Genomic DNA, 25,232 nt, shown 5'->3' on the forward strand with positions numbered 1-25,232 from the left:
ACTCGGAGACTGGCAGCCTCCACTGGGCATTCACCTAAGACCCTGTATTTCCCCATTTAGGGTAGTATATAAAGACACTGACTTTTTCCCTAAGCCAGTGTTAGGAACCCCTATTGGGTGTCACCCAGGGAATTAACAGGTAGGATTGCACTGTCATATACTGTAGAATTAAAGCATTATTATAAAGTGTTCTAAGGCATCCTTGTTTCTTTTGAGGTTCTTCTCTCTTTCACTGACTAGCCATTTATTTATCCACAGTGTCACCATACTCCTGCTGGGATGGTAGTTAAAAATGACTGAAAAGTGATGAGGTCTTCCTTTGTCTTCCAGAGGAGCGCCAGTATCGCTGCGAGGACTGCGACCAGCTCTTTGAGTCGAAGGCTGAGCTTGTAGACCACCAGAAGTTCCCCTGCAGCACACCTCATTCTGCTTTCTCCATGGTGGAGGAGGACTTCCAGAAAAAGCTTGAGAATGAGAATGACCTTCAGGATGTGCATGAAATCCAGGAGTGTAAAGAGTGTGATCAAGTCTTCCCAGACTTACAAAGGTGGGAGTAGATGCTTCAAACATTATTGAATGAGGCAAATTCTGTAATGGCATTAGTCAGATCATGCAGGGCATTCTCTAGGGCAGAACCTGATACTTTCACTTTCTATACAAACCAAAGACGAAGATGAGTAAGACTTCTATGCCAGTTGGTGTTTTATGGCATAGAAAACAATGGAGTCTCAATAATATCAGAAATTTGGTCCTTATACTGAAGTCCTTTGTAGGGACCTTAAATTAAGAACTAGATCTTCTAATAATCAGATCTTTTGCTGGCGTGAATTGGGCTTGTTGCAGTGAAATTAAAGGAGTGATGATTGTTCAGATCAATTAAGCTTATTGGTTTTAGGTAAAAATAACTTACAAGATCTCCAAGTGGTGTTCACTGACATTGCAGCTTTTATCTTTGCAAATAAACTGCGCTAGTTAGAGGCATGTTCTATTTGTGCTGAGAGAGTTGGGGTTGTTCAGCTTGGAGAAGAGAAGGCTCTGGGGAGACTTTACAACAGCCTTCCATACCTACAAGGGGTCTACAAGACCTACAGGAAAGCTGGAGGGGGACTTTTTACAAGGGCTTGTAGGGATAGGACAAGAGGAATGCCTTTAAACTGAAAGATGGTAGATTTAGATTAGATATTAGGATGAAATTCTTTGCTGTGACGGTGGTGAGGCACTGGTATGGGTTGTGTAGAGAAGTGTTTCAAGGCCAGATTGGATGGGGCTTTGAGCAGCCTGGTCTAGTGGAAGGTGTCTCTGCCCATGGTCAGGGGGTTGGAATTGGGTGGTATTTAATGTCCCTTCCAACCTAAATAATTCTATGATATATATGTCTATATGTTAATATATATTTATAGCTGTACTGTTTTGAAACACTGGGGTTCATCTTTTTCTTTTATATATATATATGTTTATAAATAGATGGACCCATGTGCATGTGTACCTGAAATATGCATAGAACGTAAATAGTAGTTATGGCTTTTATATACTGAATATCATTTACATATTTCCTGTCACTATAATTTTTTGTGGCTACTTAAAATACTGTATTGCAGTGCAGATTACAGCAAATTTTGAAAATCACTGAAAGATATTGATAGTACACAAGAGCTTCTGCAACACATCCCTCACAGATATACATCTTAGTGGTTTTCAGGACCAGGGAAAGGTTGACTCCAGCCAACATTTGATAGTAATGCTGAGGTGTCTCAATAGCAAAATCCTGGGCCAGATCTTCTACTGTGATGAGGCAGTGCATTCCTTAGGAAGCTGGTTTACAGCAGCAGCAGACCTGGGACATTACCTTTTGCTTTCAAGCAGAGTCTGTAGCACAGCTTTCACACTCCCACAGTGACTTCTTCCCTCTCCACACTGTGTGGGCACAACCAAAGTGACTATTAACTGCCTTTTTAGGGACAGCAGCGTATTTATTTGCATTGCTCAATAATGATAAGCTCTTTAAATATTGACTTGTCAATTTAGAGTATTTTGTAGGTTTGTATTTTTCATAGAAATCTTTACTAGTCCATGAGTCAGGGTGTTGTGCTGTTGGAGGTCAGCATGGATTTGTGCATGCCCAGGGTTAACCCCATTGGACAACTCCTGAATCCTTCAGGTGCGGGTTCTGCAAGATAGAGCCCTCTCTCCCAAAACACAGGTGCTCCTTAGGTCCTCTTGATGGAGCAGAGGTGACAGCATCATGTGAGGTGTCTTTGGTCAGTGTACTGTATGACCCGATGCTTACACTTCTGCAAAATTAATGACACCGAAATAAAACACGATGTGTCAAACATTTCTCTCCGCATACTAGGTCAGCCAAATTGAGCTGGAATTTATACAGGCACAGGGTCTTATTCTTCACCTAATATTAAGCAGTATGAAGTATGTTAATATTAAGCACATGTGGCTCCATGTGTCTAATTTTCGATCTGAGTGATTGATTTGGAAGGGCTGATGTAGGTAGATAAAGTCAAAAGGGTTGCAGCAGTGTGGGTGAGGCAGGAGCCTGAACTGTAGCATTTTTCCATGTTGTGAGTTTTTCGGTGTTAAAGTTCTTTTCTGCCTGCAAACCAGAGGACGATATCTAACATATGGGAATCATTGAGGAAATGTAAATTTAGCTTAAAATATTAAATATTGAAGAGAAAGGGCAGAAAACAAAGAACAAGTCATCATAAATAGATGGGCAGTACTGTAAGAAAGAGTGAAAAATGAGAGAGAATGCAGTCATTCTCCGAACTCTTGAATTATTGAAAGGCTAATAACACCACAAAGACAGTTTGCAGCAAAAAAGTACCAAAGTGTGCTATATCCAGATTATATAAAACAAAAGGCCTGAATGAGACATGCTTGAGGGTATGCGTAATTAAATGGAGAAAGAGCTGAGCAGGAAGATGGAGATCTGAGGGGCCAGGACAGCCCAGTGCTGATGGCAGACCACGTAGCCATGGCAGGCGTCTGTGAGCTGGTGCCAGAGCTAGGGACAAGAGTCTCTCTGGTCTTACAGTGAAATTGTTTACCAGTGCATGATGGAGAGTCAATTGTTCCAGAAGTATTAGGAGGAGAAGCCAGAATTATTTTTCTCCCCCAAAGGAAGAAGACTGAAAGGGGTTAGAAGTAAAGAGCATCCACGGGGTGAATGCATTTCCATTGCCTGTGGTTAAGAATGGAAGTTGTTGTCAGGGCTGCACAACCCAAATAAGACTGTAAACCCAGCAGGTTTTGTCCACTGATTCAGCAGAGATCAGTGGGAGCTTCACTTGAGGAAAGATTGATGTGCTTCGGCATCTCAGGCTAAAAATCACGGTTTGCAGTGCTTTTTCTGTGAACCCACTCTTACGTTATGTAGTGATCCTCAAGTAATAGTGTGAGTTAGGACTTTGTATGTGACCAAGCAATACAGGTGTTTAGAAATATATATTTTCTACGAATTAATAATAAAACAGGAATTGAGAAAATTCAGAGACAAAAATGAATTCAAAGATGTGCAGCAGAAATTATGTGGAGATTGAATACCCTATTAATAGACTGAATAAGCTACTAAGAAATGAATAGCTAAACAATTGAACACAGTAAATAATAATCAGATATAACTTCTGTCATAGTGTACCATATTTGAGGCTTTTTATGCTCACCCTGTCCTGCTCCATTGGAGTTTCTCCTTATCTAGTCCTGTTGTAAGAAAAATTGACTCCTGTTAAAGGAGTGGAATTATGTCAGGTGGTGGGATCCAGGGTGTGCTTATAGGGAAAGTCATAAGGTAGAAATAATTCAGACTGCAGGGAAGAATTACCAGAGTGAAATACTGAGAGGTGTATGAAATAATCTCCTTAGGGAGCAATGTCAGTATCTTCTCCTGGAGCGTTTGCAAGTGGCCTGGCAAAACACGAGAGGATGTGTTATTCTGGTCAGAGTAGGATGTTCTTCCTGGCTGGGGTGAACCTGGTAATCAAAGGACTTGGGTCCATCAGGATTGGGCCTTTGGGGCTTTCTTAATTATTTTTTTTTTCTGTAATTATGTGTTCTGCTGTCTCCTCTTCCTATAAACCAGTGATAAACCCGCACTGAGCCCTGTTCCTGTTTCCGCAGCCTGGAGAAGCACATGCTGTCACACAGCGAGGAGAGGGAGTACAAGTGTGACCAGTGCCCCAAAGCTTTTAACTGGAAGTCCAACTTGATACGCCACCAAATGTCACATGACAGCGGGAAGCACTACGAGTGTGAAAACTGTGCCAAGGTACAGTGAATTTGTAGGCTGCCTGGCACTTCTTGTGCTGCTAGATGCAGGGGAACATAGAAATGGGGATGCCTGGGGCCGGGATGCTGGAGGGCATAGAGCTTCTGCCATGCTCCAAACAGTTTCTCAGGGCTTTACAATTCTACTTTATAAATATGTTATTTTTCTACCCCTTTTGATTTGGAAATGGCTGTGGAGTTTGAAATGGGTGTTGATGCAGGTTGTGGAGCATCCCTGAGCTCAGGGCTTGGTGCTTTGTGAGGACTGGTGGGGTGTAAGGAAGATCACTGAGAGGCAAGAAATCCTAGGGAAATGCAGGGCGGATGGGTTCCCTAGGCTGTGTGCCAGCTCTTGGGGCCAGAAACTTCAGGACACTGTTGCAGTGTATCAAAATAAGAAATAGCAATGGGTACCAGCTGCACAAGATGAGCACAACTATCTCATCTCTAGAGCATTTCTATCGCTTCCCAGCACCAGGCTTGCTGTATAGATCATTTATATAGGATGTGGTGCTCCGTATTGCTTTTTATCAGATTCCCAAAGCTTGGGCCTTTTGCATGAGGACTTCCTTGTTTTCAAGTAGGTTTGCTGCAATAATGGGAATTCTATATTGAGCTGACAGTTGTAAGATGCAGCCAAGCCCTGGGTGCTAGGACTATGTCATCTACAGGATTTCTTGCTGTCACACACTCAGTTGTTGCTTTGAAGTATTTCTACTGCAGTAATGCTTAGAGGTTTCAAACAGCCACATTTTGACTCATTTTCTGTGAAGTCCCTGACCTCTCAAAAGCACAGTTTCTAATGGCAGGATCAAATGCAGCTGCTGCAGTGGCTGCAAAGGAGTTAACACATCCACCAAATACTTGGCTGATCCTGGGAAACTGAGGCCCCATCCTGCAGGCACAGCTCCCATTGACGTCGGTTAGTGAGGTTTTTAATCTTAAAGACTCCCAGACAGCTCTAAGGTTTGAATTTTAAAAGACTCTTGTAATAACTGGCTTCTTCAGCAGTCAAGTTTCTTGGTTAATCAGTACTCATTTCCTAGCAGGTTTTCACGGACCCCAGCAACCTTCAGAGGCATATTCGTTCCCAGCATGTTGGGGCTCGTGCTCACGCTTGTCCAGAGTGTGGTAAAACCTTTGCCACTTCTTCAGGCCTCAAACAGCATAAACACATCCACAGCAGTGTCAAACCTTTTATATGTAAGTCTTCAACTAAACGTCTTTGGTTAAGTTATGTCTCTTGTCATAAAGCAGTGTAATCTGGAAGCAGGAGGTTGTGTTGTGCTCCTTTCAAGTTTCTCACTGTTTTCACAGGGTCTGTGAGTTCTGGGTAATTTGTAGTCCAATGCAGAGCATTATTTTCATACGGTTTTCCTTTTCAGACAGACACTGTATGCTGTATAAATGTACCTGCTGTCCTTGGGTTACTTTTTCCATGCACAGATGCAGAGAGCAAATGGGGAGTGAGATTTAGCAAGAAGGAGCCGTCCCAGTCTTGGTGGCTGCAGCCTTGTTGCTTTGCACTGTGCCAAGCTGACTGCTCTGCCTCCTGCTCCTCTGCAGCAACAGTCGTCCCAGTGCTGCACCCTGTCCTGGATCCAGCCCTGCTGTGCAGGGCAGGGTTAGTGCTGACACAAGGGAGGAGGTGGCAGTGGCAGGGTGGTGGCACTGGTTGCCAGTACAGTTGGGACATGCTGTGAATTAGGAAAAGCCAGCAGTTCCTGGAAGGCAGCTTTGCTTTTGGGGTTAATTTTTGGGCTACAAAGTCTCCACAGCAGATGCCATGACTTTTGCTTGAGTTGGAAAATAAACCTTAGAGGCAGTAGATTTCAGTCAGAGGAGCTTGCCGCCCTCCTGAGGCTCCTGTGTACACCCCAAATTTAAGTATCAAGTTGAGCTATTAGATCTTTGCCAACAGCTGCTCCAGCTGTAAAACTTTCCTTGTATGTGGGCCTGACTCTGTACTGGGCTGTAAATTGGATCCTCAAAGTTTCACCGGTTAGTTTTACTGCTGAGCCAGATCCTACTAGGTAACGGTGCAGGTTGCTTTCTCTCCCTTTCACCAAGGAAGCAGAGGCAGAAAATATTTAAGAATATTGTTCTTGGTAGTGCTAATCTTCATCACAGTCTTTTCAGACACCTGCTATAGCTTGAAAGGTACGTTGTGACCACCTCCTGTACTTGTCTGTTAAACTTCATCTTCTGTTGCTCTCACCAATAATTTACCAAAATGTCAACACCACACCTGAACAAAGTGTCAGCTGCACACTAAGATAATTCCTCAAGAGGAGTATTGGCTTGAAAGACTCATTTGTGTGAAATCTGTATACCTGACATTGGGTTAGATAATAACTTTAGTTTGGGCTTCATCAATGAGGAAATGTATAATTAGATCCAGTAATAAATGTCACTAATAATTTTTAAACCTGATTACAGCTTAAGTAATTACACTTAAAGATTATAATTATTAGAGAACAGTAACTTCTGGCTAGGTAGGGAGACTTCAAATGGTCCTGTTGCAGTGCCCTACATAGAAGTCTGTAAGTGGCACCTCTTAGAAATGAAATAAGCTCTCAAATGCTCTTTGTAACTATTTATTCTGATAAATCAAACCAGCAACCAAGATTCTTCGTATGTACAGTGTGAGGGATGAAAACCCATTGAGCAACCTATGAGTAACAGCCATGTAATTGCAGAACAAAAGGGTTTGGAGGCCACATGTTTGGTAGGCTTTGCTGAGCGATGGGAGGGAGGTAGGGTCACCTAAAGGAGATATCTGTTTTCCACCAGAAGGCCACACACCATGATTTACTTGTACCAGTCTGTTTATGGCAACTGTCTCTTATTACAGTACACCACCCAAGCTTGAGTGAAAACTCACCAACACTAAGGTAATTACTCACTGCCTTCACAAAATCTCCAGCCTCTCCAAATAGAAACCACATGCCATAATAGGCTGAACATATTCAAAATAGTACAGTAATTTTTTTAATAAGCAGGAAATATGCAAACTAATTGCTGGCTAATTTGGGGTCTAGAGAGAATTGCGGTACAGAGTGTAAGTAGGCATGAGATGAATTTTTGCAATTTGGGAGCCAGATTGGGTGTTTGTGTTAAACCTGGGGTCTGTAGATCAATAAAACCTGCAACAGAAGAAGCTTCCATTAGAAATTAGTCACTTAGAAGTGTGGTATTGAGATTTAAAGGGTGTAATAAGGTGTAATAGGAGAAGTCAAACCCAGCTTCTGTTGCTTAGATATGTGGAAGCAATTAAAGTTGATAACCATCCGCATCTACTAAAGTCTAAGCAAAACTTCACTTGGAAATAAGTCATATGAAGGAAAAAAGGTAGATCTTATAGCACAAATTTATCTGATGAGTCCTGACTCCTGGGAATATCCACAGAGGTTGAGGTGGTGCAATTGATTTAGACAGAGTCTCTGCAATTCACTGATGCCATGTTACGTCCTGGCTTCAGGCAGCAGTCCCCAAGAGAAGACAACTCTGGGGAGTAAGGGCTTCAGGCCTGGGCCCAAAATTTCTTTGCCAGCCTTGAAAGCCCATGGGTTGAATAGACTACTTGTTAAGTGCAAGAGGCACCTTGAGCAAGTAGCGCCTCATTAAAGAACTGTAAATAACTTTTATGCTCAAAAACTTAGTCTTTGGTACAATTGGTAACTCTTTGATTGAGATTATAATAATAAATATTTACATATTGTAACAGTATCCCCATTATTGTTTTGATTTAATTTTAAAATTAGGATAAAATATCTTTAGTCAAATGATAAATTTACATCTCTTTTACTAGTTTGTAAGAATATCTTTCAATTGTGTGTATTTTGCTTTTCTCCAGAGTAAAATATTTCTTGGTTCTGTTGATTTTCGAGCATGTTAATGGAGAATAATAATTTAATAATGTACCAATATTTTTTAAAGGAGAACTTTCCAAACTTTAAGAAGACCAAATCTGTGGCATTACACCCCTTTTCACATGCTTGCCAGTCTAGCCTACTTGAGTGAAGTGTCATATTTAATACAGTCATGTGGATAAGAAGCAGGTCCTCACACAACCTGTTAGAAGATCAAAAGTTAACAAAACGTGATTTGTTTTGAATTCTATATTAGCCTAACCTTGTAAATGCATGCATTGGAGATTTTCTTTTTTTTCAAAAGTATATATTGTTGATGCTCTACTGCTTATATGTTAGGCATAACTCTATCAGTGTTTATTGATAGAGTTATCCTGCTTTACATAAAGAAAGGAGTTGACCCATAATGTCCATGATGAAGCTTGTGCAAACATGGATATGTCACTCTGAGTCACCCTTCTGGTCACTTTGATTTTGGTTTCTGTGATCAACCTGATGGGAGCAGGGGCAATTTTTGTGTAAGACCTCAATGGTGAGGGTAAGGGGCCTGATTCTGTACTGTGAAGTATGGAGGTGACTCTCATTTGTGGGAGCAGAAACCTTGCGCCTACAATTGGGCTAAAAATAGGAGAAAATAGCAAAAAACTGCAACAAACAAATGACAAATAGTTCTATATTAAATTTAAAAAATAGTTCTGTGTTAAATAGGCAAATAAAACATTTTCAAAAAAAAAGGAAACAGAAAGTACTTATCCAGAGAAAATCAAGCATTTACAAGGAACTAGAATAATCCTTTCTCTTTCTCTTCTCTTCTCTTCTCTTCTCTTCTCTTCTCTTCTCTTCTCTTCTCTTCTCTTCTCTTCTCTTCTCTTCTCTTCTCTTCTCCTCTCCTCTCCTCTCCTCTTCTCTCCTTTCCCTTCCCCTTCCCCTTCCCTTCCCTTCCCTTCCCTTCCCTTCCCTTCCCTTCCCTTCCCTTCCCTTCCCTTCCCTTCCCTTCTCTTTTTCTCTTTATTCTCTTTTTTCTTTTCCTTCATGTCTTTATTTTTTCTTTATATTCCCTCTATTTTCTTTCTTTTTAATTTTATTTTTATCTTTTTTCTTTATTGTCTTTCCTTGTGAATGAAGATTTCCAGCAGGAACAGTAACTGATACACAGCAACAAACATTCTTCCTGAATTACCGCATTGCAAATTTCCTGTGTTTGGGCCCAATTCTGCACTCTTTACCCCATGAATTGTCCCAGGGATGTCAAAGGGACGTGAACAGGGAAAATGGGTAGATCAGGCAGGATCAGGCCTCAAACAATAGCAGCATTGTTGCTGAGACATGAAGCAGCCTGCTGAAGAGGTAAACAGTTAAGAGATGACAACAAGTGGTCAAGTTTCTCAAGGGCAGAGATTTAGAGGAGCAGGAAGGTTAGTGTGGGCCCTGGTGCGAGTGGAAGCTAGAGGACGTGATTGCAGTTCATGGGAACCAAAAGTGCAGGATGGGATACATTCAATTCAGTTTCCTTTGCAGGCTTAAAATAGAGCCATTGTAAATTATGTCAGTCTGTCTCGAATCATGAAAATGATTGTTGAAAAGGCCTCAGAATACACAATGTGTATTGTTGAGTGGCTTTGATGTGTGAAAGATGAGAGCTTATGATATAACACAAATTAAATAAAAATAAAGTGGCCACATGCTTTTTCCTGGCTGGGAAAAAAAAAAAAAAAAAAGGAAGGAAAGATTTATTGCAGAGGGATAACACAGCTTACCAATAATGTTTTTAAACTGTTAGAAGGAAGGTAAGGCAGAGGTATGGACAAATTTTAGCATAATGAAGAGACAAGAAATAGCACAGCCTTGGGACTTGCCTGATGCCCCTTCTCATGCCAGGAATGCCAAAAGGGAGCACTGGGGAGCTGAGCATTATCCTCTTCCAAGCCACATTTTAACTTACAGACTTACAATGTGGTTGCCCCAATTTGCTCCCTAAGGTCTTTATCAACCAGAAAGTTAGGGACCTGTAAAATCTCATTTATTTGAGCGACGTGATTCACTCTTCATGGCATCTTGCTTGTCATCACCGGGACAACTTTCTGCATCCTGCTACTAAAAATGGTTTCTGGAACCTATGCTCTGATCTGCCAAATGTTGCAGGTTAGATCAGGCCCATGAGCTTGAGGTAGATCTTCTCACATGTGTGGATTCAGGCTTTCTCCAAGTGCTGCTTTTGTGAGGCTGAAGCTATTCTCATCCCAGAGGAGTTTGAAAGGAAATCCATTGAACTGTTTTGAGCATCAGACATGCAAATAAATGCAGCTGCATTCTTAAATGAATTGTCAAAACAGAGTGTTTTTTTTTCATGTGCAAGAGACAAATAAGCAGCATTAAGACTAGTAAAATTATTGAAATGTGGAATTTAGAGTTACAGCACCCCAGGCACCTGTAAGGACTTACATGAATTTTACGAATAGAAGTGCCTTGGACATGTGAGTTATTCTAGCCTGGACTTCCATGAGATTAAATTATTAATTGTAAGTGAAAAAAAAAATACTGTTTGTTAATAAGGTTATGCACTTGAAAAGTGTCTGGTTGTCTCCTCCTTCACTTCTTTTGTATCTTTATGGTCTTGCAGACTGAATGCTCTGTGAGTCAGTTCTGACCACCTATCTCCTGTCTGGTCCTCCAATTATTTATTTTAATGACTAACTTTCCACTTGGTAATAGTGATCTAAATGGATGTCATTTGAAGACACAAGTGCTCACTGATGCAAGAGCGCTGTGGGTTCATACAGTGTTACAGCACTGAGTTATGGGTCTTGGCGTGGCTCTGGATGCTAATGCAAGATGGAATAACCTTACCAAATATGCAACACTGTGCAATACAAAGACCAAATAAGGAAACTTTGTCTTTTAGTGATTTCATACCTTTTCTGGTTTGTTGGAGTGGGTTTTGGTGCTGTCTTTAGACATTTGTCTGCTTGGATGCCTTGCCTTGGAAGGGTACAGTAGCTTTTTCTACATTTGTGCACCCCGACTTCTCCTTACGGCTTCCTAATTGACATTTGGTGGGTAAAAAAATGGTGGGTTTGCAAAATTTTGAGAGTGGGTGTAATTACCATAAAGCCTGAGATGTGTTGTTGTTGTTGTTTACATACAGGTGAGGTCTGCCATAAATCCTATACTCAGTTTTCAAACCTTTGTCGTCATAAGCGCATGCATGCTGATTGCAGAACCCAAATCAAGTGCAAAGACTGTGGACAAATGTTCAGCACTACGTCTTCCTTAAATAAACACAGGAGATTTTGTGAGGGCAAGAACCATTTTGCAGCAGGAGGATTTTTTGGCCAAGGCATTTCACTTCCTGGAACCCCGGCTATGGATAAAACGTCCATGGTTAATATGAATCATGCAAATCCGGGCCTTGCTGACTATTTTGGAGCCAATAGGCATCCTGCTGGTCTTACCTTTCCAACAGCTCCTGGATTTTCTTTTAGCTTCCCTGGTCTGTTTCCTTCAGGCTTGTACCACAGGCCACCTTTGCTACCTACTAGTTCTCCTGTTAAAGGACTACCGAGAGCAGATCAGACAAACAAAAGTCAAAGTCCCCTCATGACAAATCCTCAGATACTGCCAGCTACGCAGGATATTTTGAAGGCACTAAATAAGCAACCATCAGTAGGGGAGAATAAGCCAGTGGAGCTTCAACCAGAGAGGTCCTCTGAAGAGAGGCCACATGAGAAACTCAGTGACCAGTCAGAGAGTAGTGACCTTGACCTTGATGATGTCAGTACCCCCAGTGGCAGTGACCTGGAAACCACCTCGGGCTCTGATCTGGAAAGTGACATTGAAAGTGAGAAAGAGAAATTTAAAGAAAATGGTAAAATGTTCAAAGACAAAGTAAGCTCTCTGCAGAGCCTGGCTTCAATAAATAATAAGAAAGACCACAGCAATCATTCCATTTTCTCACCATCCTTAGAGGAGCAGACTGCGGTGTCAGGAGCTGTGAATGATTCTATAAAGGCTATTGCTTCTATTGCTGAAAAGTACTTTGGTTCAACAGGACTTGTGGGGCTGCAAGACAAAAAAGTCGGAGCCTTACCTTACCCTTCCATGTTTCCCCTCCCATTTTTTCCAGCATTCTCTCAATCAATGTATCCATTTCCTGATAGAGACTTGAGACCGTTACCCTTGAAAGTGGAGCCCCAATCACCCAGTGAAATAAAGAAGATCCCAAAGGGAAGCTCTGAGTCTCCCTTTGACCTCACCATAAAGCGTAAGGAAGAGAAGCCACTTACTCCTATACCCTCAAAGCCAACAGCCCCCTCTGTGGCCAGCCAGGACCAGCCTCTAGATCTCAGCATGGGCAGCAGAAGTCGAGCCAGTAGCACAAAACAGGCTGAGCCTCGGAAAAACCACGTCTTTGGAGAAAAGAAAGGAGGCGACCTTGAGCAAAGGAAAGCTTCAGAGTCCTCCTTGCAGCATGCCAGGCCTACCCCATTCTTTATGGATCCCATTTACAGGTAATGCACTACCTGCTGCCTTTCAGCATCCTTTGGTACAGACAGCTAGGTCTGCCATGGCCACCTGCCCATGGGTGCAGAATGATCCTGTTCCCTTTCCACTGTCCCTGGAGGCGTCATCCCGCCACCAGGAAATGAGGTGGCCCAGGCTGCCTGCTGACCTGTGCACCCACCTCAAATCTGAGCTGTTCAAAGCAAACCCTGGGTTTGGTAATGCCACATTTAGCATGTCTTCATGACTGCCCTTGTTGCCATGAGTCATTAGCTTGACATGCAGAAGATGAATATATTCCCTTACCCCTAAACTAATTATCATCAGTGTTGAATATTTGTATGTTTATTGTGTATTTGACATCACTGGTTTGTCCCAAATTCCTTTTCTTCCTCAATGCTGCCCACTTGCCTTGGCTGCCCTCTGCCTTCCCATGCAGTGCATCTCACCAGGGTGCTGGTTGTACATCACCTTTCTAGTTCCTCCTGAATTAAATAGGAGTACAGCAAAAAACCAAATTTATCCTAGATGTATAAAAAGTGTGGAAATGAGAGTGATTTCTGCCCTTTTCTACCATTATTTCAACAATGGGTTGATTTCTCCAGGCATGTTGTGAATATAATTGGAGATACAGCATCCTTGTGTGTACAAAGCATAACCAATGGGCTAGTTAATCTGATCCACTTTATGAAATCAATGGGAGCCTCATCGTTTCCTTCAAAGGGTGCACAAGCAGACACTCTTTGTGTGCTGAGGTTTTAAAAAAAAAGTGGTAAAATCCTGACCTCTTAGTGTTCCCCAGTAGTGCTGAGATGGTCTCACTGGGATCTGGATTTCACCTGCATCCTGTGTACGTCATCTGTTCTTTGCCCTTCACCATTCTGCTCATATATCTGTAACCAGCCAAAGTCATTCATCTAAATTAGAGAAATATTAGCCATAAAAATATTTGTCTGTAATATAAATGACTGATTGTACAGCCTATTGTTAAAAATTGTTACAAAAAATTGCTGCCATGTAAATGCTGTTAATTTATTACTTTATCTGAAAAAGAAGTGCTGTGGGCAGAGTTTTTGAGGAAAGCTTTCATATAAAGGTATGCATTATGAAGAAACCGGATATGATGCTATTTACTGAGATGGTTTTATTCATGCTAGATTGATATCTGTAGTAGACCATAGGTTTTCTTTGCGTCATATTCATTTTAAGTGCCTGAAGCAGTGGAAATAATGATCCGTGTTTTATGGTCCTGCCTTACAAACTAATGAAATCTGTACAAATTCTGGCAGTAGCACAAGGCAAATTGTTACCGAGGCTTTTTCCTTTGCTGTGAGTTACAGCTATGTATGGACAACAGAATCTGTCCCTTAAACCATACACATCAGTAACAGAAAAAGCAAAAACTTCAAATTTCCACACTGCTTCTGAATTATCTGCTCTGTATTTCACTGCCTAAATGCCCACGAGTTGACCACAGTCTTTGTTCCTGGCATATTGTATTCATTGTGTTCCTACAAGCCTGCCTTTCCCTGCTTGTGCACAGTCATGCAGAAGGAGATGTTTCCAGGATGGTGACTGTGATGTCTTGCATAGGCAGACAAGGGGCCCATTGCTCAAGGGTCCCTGTTGCCTTGAATTCCTCTCCTCTGAGTTGCCTTATTTCTTTATAAAAGTGCTCAGTAGTTAGTCACTGGTTCCTGTTATAATAATTAAACAGTCTTTTGAAATGGGATTATTTCCTCTGTAAATGGCATAATCTTCCTTTAATGGCAATTCACATCCCCTACCTGAGGTAATGAGTTGTATGTGGGAATCAAGAGTTGACTATATACTTCCTTATATTTTACCATTATCTCTGAGAAAAAAAACCACTTGTTGTATAATTGACTATTTTAAACATGAGTAGCTGTATGATTATTAATATCTGAGACTGATTCATCACACGCAAATCTAATTTTAACATTTACAGAGTAGAAAAAAGAAAGTTAACAGACCCACTGGAAGCTTTGAAAGAGAAATACTTGAGACCTTCCCCGGGCTTCTTGTTTCATCCACAAGTAAGTATTTTGGGAATTTAGATGTTGTAAACAAGCCTGTTGATGCTTCAAAGCAGGTGCTGAGAAATGAATGCAGTCTTAGTCATTTTTGGATTTCCTAAAACACATAGCTTTTGCTGTACCATTGTGGTGGAAGAGCGTAAGCATTGTTCTGAGCTTCTTGATGTTTTGCAGATGAAACAACATGTTTTGATTATAGAGGAAGCCAGATTCCAACTACATGTATGGTTTAGAACTGTGTTCCTCCAAACCATAGTGTAGCTAGCAACACTTGCAGCTACCTGTGTCTTCTTCAGCGCTCTCCCATGCTCTGGCCTGTTGTGGTGGAGTCTATTGATTACAAGGAGGCAATGTAGATTCAAAGTTGGGCCAACAAAGCTGAAAATCCTAGTGGCCAATATTTAAGAATTCCAGAAAAGATATAAGAACTTCTACCCGGTGCTTTTAAGTCTCATAATGCAAATGCTTCATCTTTTTTTTTTGGTAGCCATTGTGGGCAATAGTGTGTGGAATTTCTTTGTAGGATCCCTGCTCTTCCGCATCTGAAGACATGCTATCTGAGAGGGCTGCTGTCTTGTTCATAGTCATAATCTTGCTGCTTATTTGCTGAAAAACAAACATTTAGGATGGTGTCCCTAAAATCATGTAACAACTGCAGTGTGTATATGAATACAAAAAGAGGACTTCCATGTAAACTATATGTTGCTTCAACAGCACCAAACCCTTGTTTTGGCTTCCTCTTCCTTGCTCAAGGAGATATTGCTAAATATTTGTGTTAAATTTTATGCCTAAAATAAAATTATATTTGCAGATTTGAACCCCTTGCTGAGTATGGGCTGTTTCATCCTAACAAGAACACCCCATATGTATGTTGCATTTTAAGCACACACACAGGAGCTGATGTTTCTGGTTCAACTTCCTCTGAATTCCTGAACAAGCCATTCCAATAATCTACTATCACTTGCTTTTTTTTTTTTTTAATGAAGTCAACAGTTGTTACATACTGTATGGAATAGATTCTGAAACATGGGACTTCTGAGGAACTGGGAAGAGTAGCTGATGGCATATATAGTTGCAAGATGCACAAACATAATGCTATTGCAGTCTCTATTAGTAGAGACTGCAGACACCCCCCCCCCCATTACAGTTCCAATGTCTGAAGAAAGCGACAGATCTAGCAAGTATTAAAATCAGTAGAATTTATGTACAAGATTTAACAGCAGCTCAGCACCTCTTGCTGAGTTACCCTATTTGCCCAAGTTGCAAAGCAGCAAGTAAAAATTCCCATTTCATGGCAGACAGTACTAATGCACAAATACACAGACAGGAGCTACATCCTCTTGGTGTTCCCTGGTGTAAAACCAGGCTGGTTCCTCTTCTGGCGAGTGATTCTATTAGAACAGTGAAGGGCCTGCAAATTAGTAGTAAATTATTAAAATGAAGGCATTTTAGGTACTGTATTCATGGAAGAAATAGTGTTATTTTGCTTTGTGACAGCTAGCTTTTCAGGAGGTGTAAACTGATTTTTGTTTAGTGAAGTTGGATTCAGAGGGCTCTGAAGGTTTTGTCTCAGGTCGGTCTGATGATGATGGTAGGTAGCATGATTGGTGAGTGGGAAAGGAGGCTGCTTGGGTAAAATGCACCCTTAGGAGATGAATGGTGAGTGGGGAAACACCTGGATACTCTTCTGTGTAGCATTATATGACTGAGTTACCCAGGGAACTGGAGGAGGGTTAATAGGAGTTAGGCGAGGATACTGTAAGTGAGCAGGTGAAATAGAGACATTGGGCATTTTACCATTAGCAGACAGGATGCTGGGATTTCACCCTTCATGATTATTTCGCAGTTGGTGAAATCTATTGTTGGTGCCTGTGGAAGGTCCCAGCTTGGTCACCAAGTCTTTCAGTATGAGCAGGAGGTGACAGATGCCACCTCCCTCCTGCAGTGCCAGCTGAGGTGGGGCAGAGCCAGCACCCTCTGGCAGGAGGGAGGGCTGGTCTTACACCTATCTGGCTGAACCCATTTCTCCCCATTTCTCGTTGTGCAATAGAAAAAAAAATTCTATGGTAAAGACTGTCTTTCATTTTATCACCTGCCTAGCTGCTAGAGATGTCTTTGACTTGGTGTGAGATGCATGGATACAAAGGTCATGAGTCTAAATATATGCTCTTAATACATTATAAAAGAAAACTAAACCACCATCACATCCTGTCAAAAAGGTAATGCCAAAATCTTCTTTCTTGCAGACTTTAATAGAAAGGAATCTCTTGTTTGGAAAGGCAGAATTTGGCTTGGTATTTATAGAGAACTGGGGAACAGCTTGCAGAAAAGCTGTTTTTCCTTCACAGTCCTGTTCACCCCTGTAAAAGCACAGGTGTGGAGTGTACTGCAAGTTTTCATTTTCTGCTGGCAGGATTAAACTGCAAAATTATTGTTTGTGTCCTAACAAGTTTGTGTTTCTGTGGTTAAATTTATTTCTGAAACTTGCCATCTGCTGAAGCAAGGTTGTTTGTTTGTTGTTTTTTTTAACTGGATAGTATGAGAGCTAACAGGTAAATCTTTAAAATAGTTTTCTGAAATAGAGATTTAAACTCTCCAGTCCTTACCCAGTCCCTGCTTCGGCAAAATTCCTCCCAGTGGTAGTGGCCTGAAAGCTATGAAAATAAGATCATTTCATGCTGTTTCACAATAATTTGCCATTGCAAGGATTACATGTTTAGGGAAACAATACGCCGATGTAAGAAATCATCCAGACTAACATTTTTATTAGTATCTTTAAATAAAATCTTAATTAGTAGAGTGATTGCAGTGAGGGTTCCAGTGCAGGAATAATGTGTTGTTTTTGTTTCAATTTTGCTCCCAGTTCCAATTGCCTGATCAAAGAATTTGGGTAAGTTAATGGCTTATATTTTTGATTTAATCATTGTGAAATAAATTGCATAAGAAAAATAAAATATGACAGATAACTTACCACTCAATTATGGAGCATGCCACAATTTCCTACAGAGTGTTGTAGCTGTAGCAGATAAATAGCCTCTTATGTCAAACTGGCTTTATTTTTACCTACCTAATCCTGCTGGTTTTATTTGGTGAAGGCAGTGGGAGCTTTACCTGAGTGAGGGTTTCAAAATGCAGTCTTTATTTATATTTAACTGAAATTTTTCCAAGCCTTTGGAAGCCTTTGGAACAATTTGGAAATCTCTGTTTCCTTCAGAGATCGCAGTGAAATTTTCAGGCTGAAGTCTCAATAGATTGCAGTAGTTATAAACATTTAATATTTGCTTGAGACATTAAAATACATGGCCTCAGAGGGCTTCACATTTCTATCTCGCATCGACTTCAGTGGGAGTTAGTCACTTTAATAGCACTGAAGTTTTGAGCTTAACTGACCCCATTTATTTTACATGGTTTTGGGTCAGATTTGTCCTGTGTGTATACTTACATCATCACCCTTATGCAAACAGGAATTGTACTAAAAAAGTATTATTGGATAAATTTGAACCTCCTCTTCTATTTTCACAAAGTGTTATTTTTAATACTTTTAAATTGTTCATGAAAAAAAAAAGATCCACAGCAACTGCTTTTGCAGATGCAACTCAAACCATGTTTTGCTTTTGAATTGCTGGCTCCTCAGCTGCAGCACTGAACCCATAAATACTTGTCCCACATTTTTCCCAACCTTCAGGCTTCAGAAGGGAGAGCTGGAGCCAGCCGGCTGCAGCTCAGGTCCTGACTCACTGTCACTCACCACTTGCAGTGCGAAGTGGACTAATTTCACAAGACAAAGCCAGAATTTCTCAAAATGAGATCTGAGATCCTCATGTACTCCTTCCCATGTGTGTCTCTACGGGGCTAGTGCAGGAGTTCTCAAAGGTGCTGCACCTGCATATTGGCACTTACCCCTTCCTACTGTCATCTGTGTGCCATCCAAAAGCAGTGATGGACCTTTGCTTTGTGCACACATGGCTTTTAATCACATTTTCTTCCTGTAAGGCAACAGTTTATGCAGCTGCATAAGATGCGCTAGAATCCTGAGATAAAAGGAGCTAGGCAAGCACCAAAGGACTCCTGCAAGCACCAGAGATGCTGAATGAGCTCAACAGGTAGGAGGGAGGGTTAGATACCAGACTTAGAGAGCACAAAAGGTCAATCTCAAACATTTTCTTTGCAGCAGAGGGAATCCAGTGCAGCACACGAAAGTATCACGGTAGGATTTGTGATTTGGCCTAGGCACCCTGAATCCCCAGAAAGGTGGCTATGTTTGGGCATAATTGGCAAGTTGAAAACTCCAGTGCAGCCTTTTTCTTCTGTCTGCTTTCTTTGACATTGTCTTGGTCCTCAAATTTCCATCATCCTGCTTTTTTTTGCGAGTGCATGTCTCCTGGCTATGCTAGTGCTTCAAGCAGCTGCAGCAGAAATAGGTATTTAAAATATAAAGTGCCTAGAGCAGGGTGCTGATTCATGGATAAATCTTCATCTTGAGAGATTTGAACACGTCATGCAAGCCTTTCTATCTCAATATGCCAGTTGCATGTGCCATATATTTCAAGATTATTTCAGATTGTTTTTAACTGTTTGGCAGGGACCCTATAGTGCAAATCAGTGGCAACACCCTCTCTTGAATAGATCATGATTTATTTAGTCTGTAAACTCTTTCATCTTCTTCTGGTCCCATCATGAAAAGGTTGCTATAAAGTGGTTCTGTAATTAGAGTCATACTTTATTTGCAGTAGCTTTATGGAGAATCATTGTAAATAATTAAAACAATTTTACAAATAAATTAAAAGAAATTTGGTGAGTGCATTAACAAAGGTTTTATTTTACTGGGCTTATTTTAGGACACAGTCCATTCTGTTAGGTCAGCTAAATCCCCACCAACTGCCTGAATACAAATAGAGTTATTCTGGAACCATACTGCAGATCAGCAGGAGTTTCTCTACACTGCTTCATAAAGTTCAGTTGCGTGTGATAGGTCTCTTGAATGTGAATATAGCTCAGCCAAGTTCCATGGCTGGAAGTCCAAATACACACAGTTTCAAGAAAACAAATTTGCAAGTCATAGTTCTTCAAGAAAGCATTATAACTTGCACTGGTGAGGAAGAAATCCTGAGCTTTAGCGAGTGGGTTTTCAAGATTTCTTTAAATAACACTAGTAAAAATAGATAGCAAACATTTGAGCAGGTTTGGTTTTATTTTTTTTTCCCATGAGTTACAGCCATAAAGTCAGTTGGTTTTGCGATAATAGCAATGAAGGAGTTGCGTTTGTAAAACATGAGGTCATGTAATTCATGACCTTGTCTGCTAGATTATTTCATATCATCAGGTTATTCTTAAAAACCAGCAACAACAAACTTTTGCTTTATTTATGCCACTTTTTCTTCTGTTGGTTAATAAATTTTAAGACAAATGTTCAAGGCCCCTGCTGATGATATCTTGCCCATTGAAATGTTTATAAATACTGGTTTTAGCCGATTATGGTAATGTCTGCATTTTTGAGTCGGAGCTGGGGAATTGCGACTGCATATTAGTTTGCGTCAGTAGGAGGTTAATAGCCTCTCAGGGAGCTGGTGGGAGGTGGGGGAAAGCTGCTTACTTTTCCAGACATCTGGACACAGATAGAATCAACAACTCTTATATATGTAAATCAGAAGTTGCTGTTCTATATAAAATACTGTCATTCACTGATCTCAGATTAGGAGCAGACATGACTTGTCCATAAGGCAATAGCTGTATGTAAAGCATGTAATAGGATCTTCTCACTCTCCTGACTCCTCAGAGAGCTTTCATTGAGATGGCAATTATACTAATCCCATCCTCGGGGTCAAGCAGTGCCTTCCTCCCCAGCTCCGTTCAAGGATCACCGGAGCCCTTGGGCACTCAGCTGGTGTGCAGACCCCTCCTGAAAGCCCAGCAGCTTCAGCCACACACCTGCCTCCGTGGTGGTCCCCAGGACCATCCCTGGAGAAATGAGATGTCCACAAGCACCCACCTAACTTCTTGGGACACATGCTATCCCTGACATCTTGCTCCAGAAGTTTGGTGGATTGCTGATTCATAGCATCTCTATGGTCAATGCAGTTCCTATGGAGGCAAGACTTGCTTTACCATCAGCAGTAATGGTGTTTTGAAGGAATAAGAGTTGCTTTGGTTGTGTTTCAGCTGGAAGAGGGAGTTTCATTGATGAAAAGGGGAAGTCATCTTCTGGGTTAATAATTATTAACCCTGTCCAAAGAAAAAACCCAAACAACACAACAACAGTCTTGGAGAAGAAAAGCTAAGAATAAATTTGTGATATTTACCCTCATTGAAAATGATCAGTGAGTCCACCTTGTGGTGGTGTCACTGGGCTCTGAACACTGGCGTATGCCTGTAAATGACATAGGAAGAAGGGTGAATAGGCAAAGAGTAGAGTTTGAGAAGAGTATTTTATTGAGAATAGCTAAATCCAAAGCTAACTATGAAGATTTTGCAGAAGATTCATAGAAAGCTGAGTCACCAGGGATTAAAACAGCAGTAAAACTCAATGTCAGTAATACTGAGGGGAAAGTGTGACTCTTAAAACTCATGTCATTCAAGAAAAAAATATTCAAGTTGATAGTTTTATGAAAAATAACAACTGAGTGCTTAGCAGAAATGGATTGAAAATATTATTATGTTATACTGCCTTCAGGTCTTGAATACAGCTGAAGACTCTCTCAAAAAGGAGAAAGTAGAATTAGAAAAGACAGAAAAGTGCAACAGTGATGGTCAGAGGTAGGGAACAGATTCCATACAAAAAGAGACTAAGCACATTTTGAATTTTTTTTTTTTTTCTTGGAAAAAAAATGCCTGAGGGAGCTGTGTCCCAGCTCTAAGAGACCATGAATGGTGAGCAGAAATGGTTATTCATTACTTTCAACAATACCAAAAACCAAAATGAGGGGCACCCAGCTGAATTATCAGGCAAATGGCTTAGAAGAAACAAAAGCCAGTGTCTTTTTATATGCACCTAATTAAATTGGCAAACTCTCCTTGACAAAAATGTAAATGGATTCAAAAAGGGTTTCACCAGGTGAATGGGAGCAGCAGCCACCAATGAACATTCGACACCATAATCAAGACCCAAGCCCGAGTTAAGTCTCTTGCACCTCTCATTGCTGGTGTGTGACAGAAGACACTGGAGTGAAGGTTTGTCCCTTGCCTGCTCTCCTGCACATCCCCTGGGGCCACTACTTGAAACCAGGATGTAAGCTTCCCAAAAATGTCTGTTGCAGGTTTATAATTCCTGCTTGGTTTTGGTGCTAAAGTTAGTCCTCAGTGCGACAAACCCCAGATTTCACATTACTCAGTTAATATTTTGCAGGTAGACTGATGAGCAGGGGCTGTCTACCTGCATATAAAGAGCTTGTGGTCTGGGCTGGCAGGATTTTGTGGGCTGTAACAAGCCCATGCAGCCCAGGTGCCTAATTTGCAATAGGGAACTGCATCCCAAATGCCCTGAGCCCCAGCAGCGCACTTAGGACTTATGAGAAAATGCCCCAATTTTTGGCTCTTGTGCTGCTGAATTTCTTGAAAAACATAAGTCATACCAGGTAGCTACATAGATCAGTCTTAAAAAAACAATAGTCATTCCTACAGTGAGAAACATATTTTTGGAAAGCAAGTAATACTGTAAAATGATTGGAAGTGCTTGTGTTTCCTCTGAATAAGAGATTTAAAATTAGATGCTGATTTCATACCTGTTTTTGGACTGATGTAATCCTGGAGGCAGTGTTGGAGGTAGTTTTGCTCTGCACTGCCACACATTAGAGAAGAATCAGTCCCAATTTCTCCTCTGCAAAATCATGGAAATAAGAACTAAAAAAAAAAATAAGCATGACTAAGCCATTTCAAATCTAACGGGGAAAATAGTTGCCTTAATGTATTACTGTAGAGGACTGAGTACATGAGAAATGATGATCCAAAAATGATTTAAAACCAGTAGATAATGCAACTGACTTGAATATTAAATATACATAAATAAAACATATTATTCTTCACCGTAAATATGTGCTATCATAACCCATGCACTGTCTTGTCGCTGCTAATCACCCTGAAGGCCAAAGGTCATTTTTCATTCAAACCATTTATTTTCTGCAATTGCAAAATAGACGAATGAATTCTTGTGGGGAACAATTAGAAGGAATTAAAGACAATGGAAAGACTATTATAAAAGCTTTAAGAATCAATTCTGACTAAAGAAGATGATGAAGTCATATAAAAAGAAATATATGGTAACGTTGAGTTTGTATGGGTCGATAATGACATCTCAGTGCTAAGAGAGAATTACCTTCTCTCCCAACAACATCATCATTACATATCTCATGCCTGTGATCAGTACATGTCAAAATCCTTCATATTGACAAATGTGCTGTCCACTTGCATCTGTGGAGAATGTTTTAGCAGCTGAGTGATTATGAATCAAACCCCAGAGCTTACAGCCCCTACTGCCTCACAATGCTTTCACATTTGTTGTCTGACAAGTAAATGTATCTTAACTTCCCTCTGAGATTTTTTTTCACCAAGTTTGATAAAAGATGTTTGGCAAATTGGCAGTGGTACCCTGTACATTGCAATTTGTACTCGGCATTAGGAATGTGAGCATGAAATGAAAGGGCAAGCTACAGGCTAAAAGAAAAAAGAAACAAACCCACAACCCAAAGCCAGAGCTAACCAGCACGTGAATAGTCATTCCAGGAGACGAATACACAGCTCTGACCATTAAAATAAAATTTAAAAAAACAAACAAACCAACCAACAAACCACCAAATCCAAATGTGCAATTATTCCCATTAAATAAAATTTTAAAACCCCAGCAATCGGAGCAGTCTCTTACGGATTTTGAAGAAAGGGTTGTAAAGGTGTTCTCAGCTGAGGAGCATTCAGCATCTTGTCTTTCTTGTAATTTCTTCCTTCATTACAAGCAAGGTATTGCACAGGGCTCATGCTGTGATTTTTATGCTTTGTATGTAAGATCTTGGGTTTCTTCTTTTTTTATTTGTTTGTGGTGTTACGAAGAGGCAGATGGTTACTCTTGCCTGTCAGAGGGCTCAGCAGCAGTCATGGACTTTCCAAGTGACAATGTTTGAGATTTTGGAGCAGGTTTTGATGGTTAGATCCAGACACCTTAAAGGAAGTCCAGAAATTATGTAATCTCTACTCCCTGAAAATTACAGACAGCTTAGAGTGGAGATACCCCAAAGCACATAGGGTTTACAGACAACAAAAGGAATATTAAGAGGTTGAAATATTCAGAGAAAAAATAGGATAGGCATCTAACAGATAATGTAAACACATAACATCAAACCCACCCATTCTTACAGATTTGTCTCATAGTCTTTGACTGTGATGGGCCATAAGACTGGACTGAATGTTTGCATGTAGCTGCGACATTGATGGAGCCTCTCTGGATATGGCTTCTTGCAGATCTTGGTTGAGCTAGAGTGTTCATAAGGTTTCCTCTGCAATATTTGTCCTCTGCAAGTCCTGTAAAAAGGCCCAAACTGCAGTAATTGAGTTGTTGTTGGGGTCTTTATTTTTTCTATTGATTTGGTCCAAAGTGGCCAATGGTTTCAGTAGATGGGATTCATAGACACACGGGTGCAAACCCACAGACCATGACTGCGTAAACTGGAATTTTATAGAAGCTCAGGCTTAAAAATAAGAAGAAATGAACACTGTCTAATTTAGATGTTTGGAAGCAGCTTTCCGTTATAGCAATTAGGACAGGAGTCCTGCTGTATGCTGGCATTGTACAGAAACAGCACCATGCTGTAACAGTTATAGGCATTATTTCAAGTGGGACAACATCATGGCCCTGACCTTGCCTAATGTGCCCCATAATTTCTGAGACTGCAGCTCTACGTTTGGTTGGGTTTTTTCCTTCCTCTTATTTTGTCTCTTGGCAGTGTATGTTCTTTGCATTTTGTGTTTCCAGTGACAGACAAAGCAGTATTTACCATGACAGGTTCTGTACTATGTTCTGTTGCAGATGTCAGCTATAGAAAACATGGCTGAAAAGCTGGAGAGCTTTAGCACCCTAAAACCAGAGGCCAACGAGCTGATCCAGTCGGTGCCGTCCATGTTCAACTTCCGTGCTCCACCGAGCACTCTGCCAGAGACCCTGCTGCGGAAGGGCAAGGAGCGCTACACCTGCAGGTAGCCCCAGGGCCACCCCATGCTGCTCTCTCAGGCTTCTAAAATACCCCCTGCTCAGATGGTTGACAGGGACTGTGGCAGGTCTCAGAGCTCTGTGTGCCCAGTGAAACGTGGAAAGTGTTTTGCTTTGGGGGTCTTATTAAATTATTGGTGTTATTGCCCTGTATCATACTGGTTTGATAAATGAGGTGGAAACTATTACATAATCAATCCTTTTTTTTCCAAATTTTCTCATAACTTTCATATACACAAGTGTGCTTTCATTACTGTTTTTTTTGATCATAAACTACAGATGTGTTTTCTCAGGTTTCTGGTTTTAATATCCAAAGGGATCAGTGATAAAATACAT

At 40.9% G+C, this 25,232-nt stretch overlaps 1 protein-coding gene across 8 annotated transcripts in view; it reads left to right on the forward strand.

Moving 5' to 3' along the window:
* Positions 1-25,232, forward strand: part of MECOM (MDS1 and EVI1 complex locus) — a 342,326-nt gene that overhangs the window by 306,545 nt on the left and 10,549 nt on the right. For 3 of the 8 annotated variants that reach the window (XM_061452588.1, XM_061452592.1, XM_061452593.1), the window contains 7 exons: positions 331-547; positions 4,132-4,279; positions 5,325-5,481; positions 11,296-12,658; positions 14,620-14,707; positions 17,571-17,597; positions 24,717-24,883. In XM_061452588.1, coding sequence (XP_061308572.1) covers positions 331-547; positions 4,132-4,279; positions 5,325-5,481; positions 11,296-12,658; positions 14,620-14,707; positions 17,571-17,597; positions 24,717-24,883 — 2,167 coding nt within the window. The remainder of the gene's footprint in view (positions 1-330; positions 548-4,131; positions 4,280-5,324; positions 5,482-11,295; positions 12,659-14,619; positions 14,708-17,570; positions 17,598-24,716; positions 24,884-25,232) is intronic. The other 5 variants (XM_061452589.1, XM_061452594.1, XM_061452590.1 and 2 more) reach the window with 5 other exon arrangements.

Source organism: Pezoporus flaviventris, unplaced genomic scaffold (assembly GCF_033815535.1).
Source record: "Pezoporus flaviventris isolate CSIRO_AGI_PZ_B2104156 unplaced genomic scaffold, CSIRO_AGI_Pfla_v1 ptg000013l, whole genome shotgun sequence".
Classification (NCBI taxonomy): Eukaryota; Metazoa; Chordata; class Aves; order Psittaciformes; family Psittacidae; genus Pezoporus; species Pezoporus flaviventris.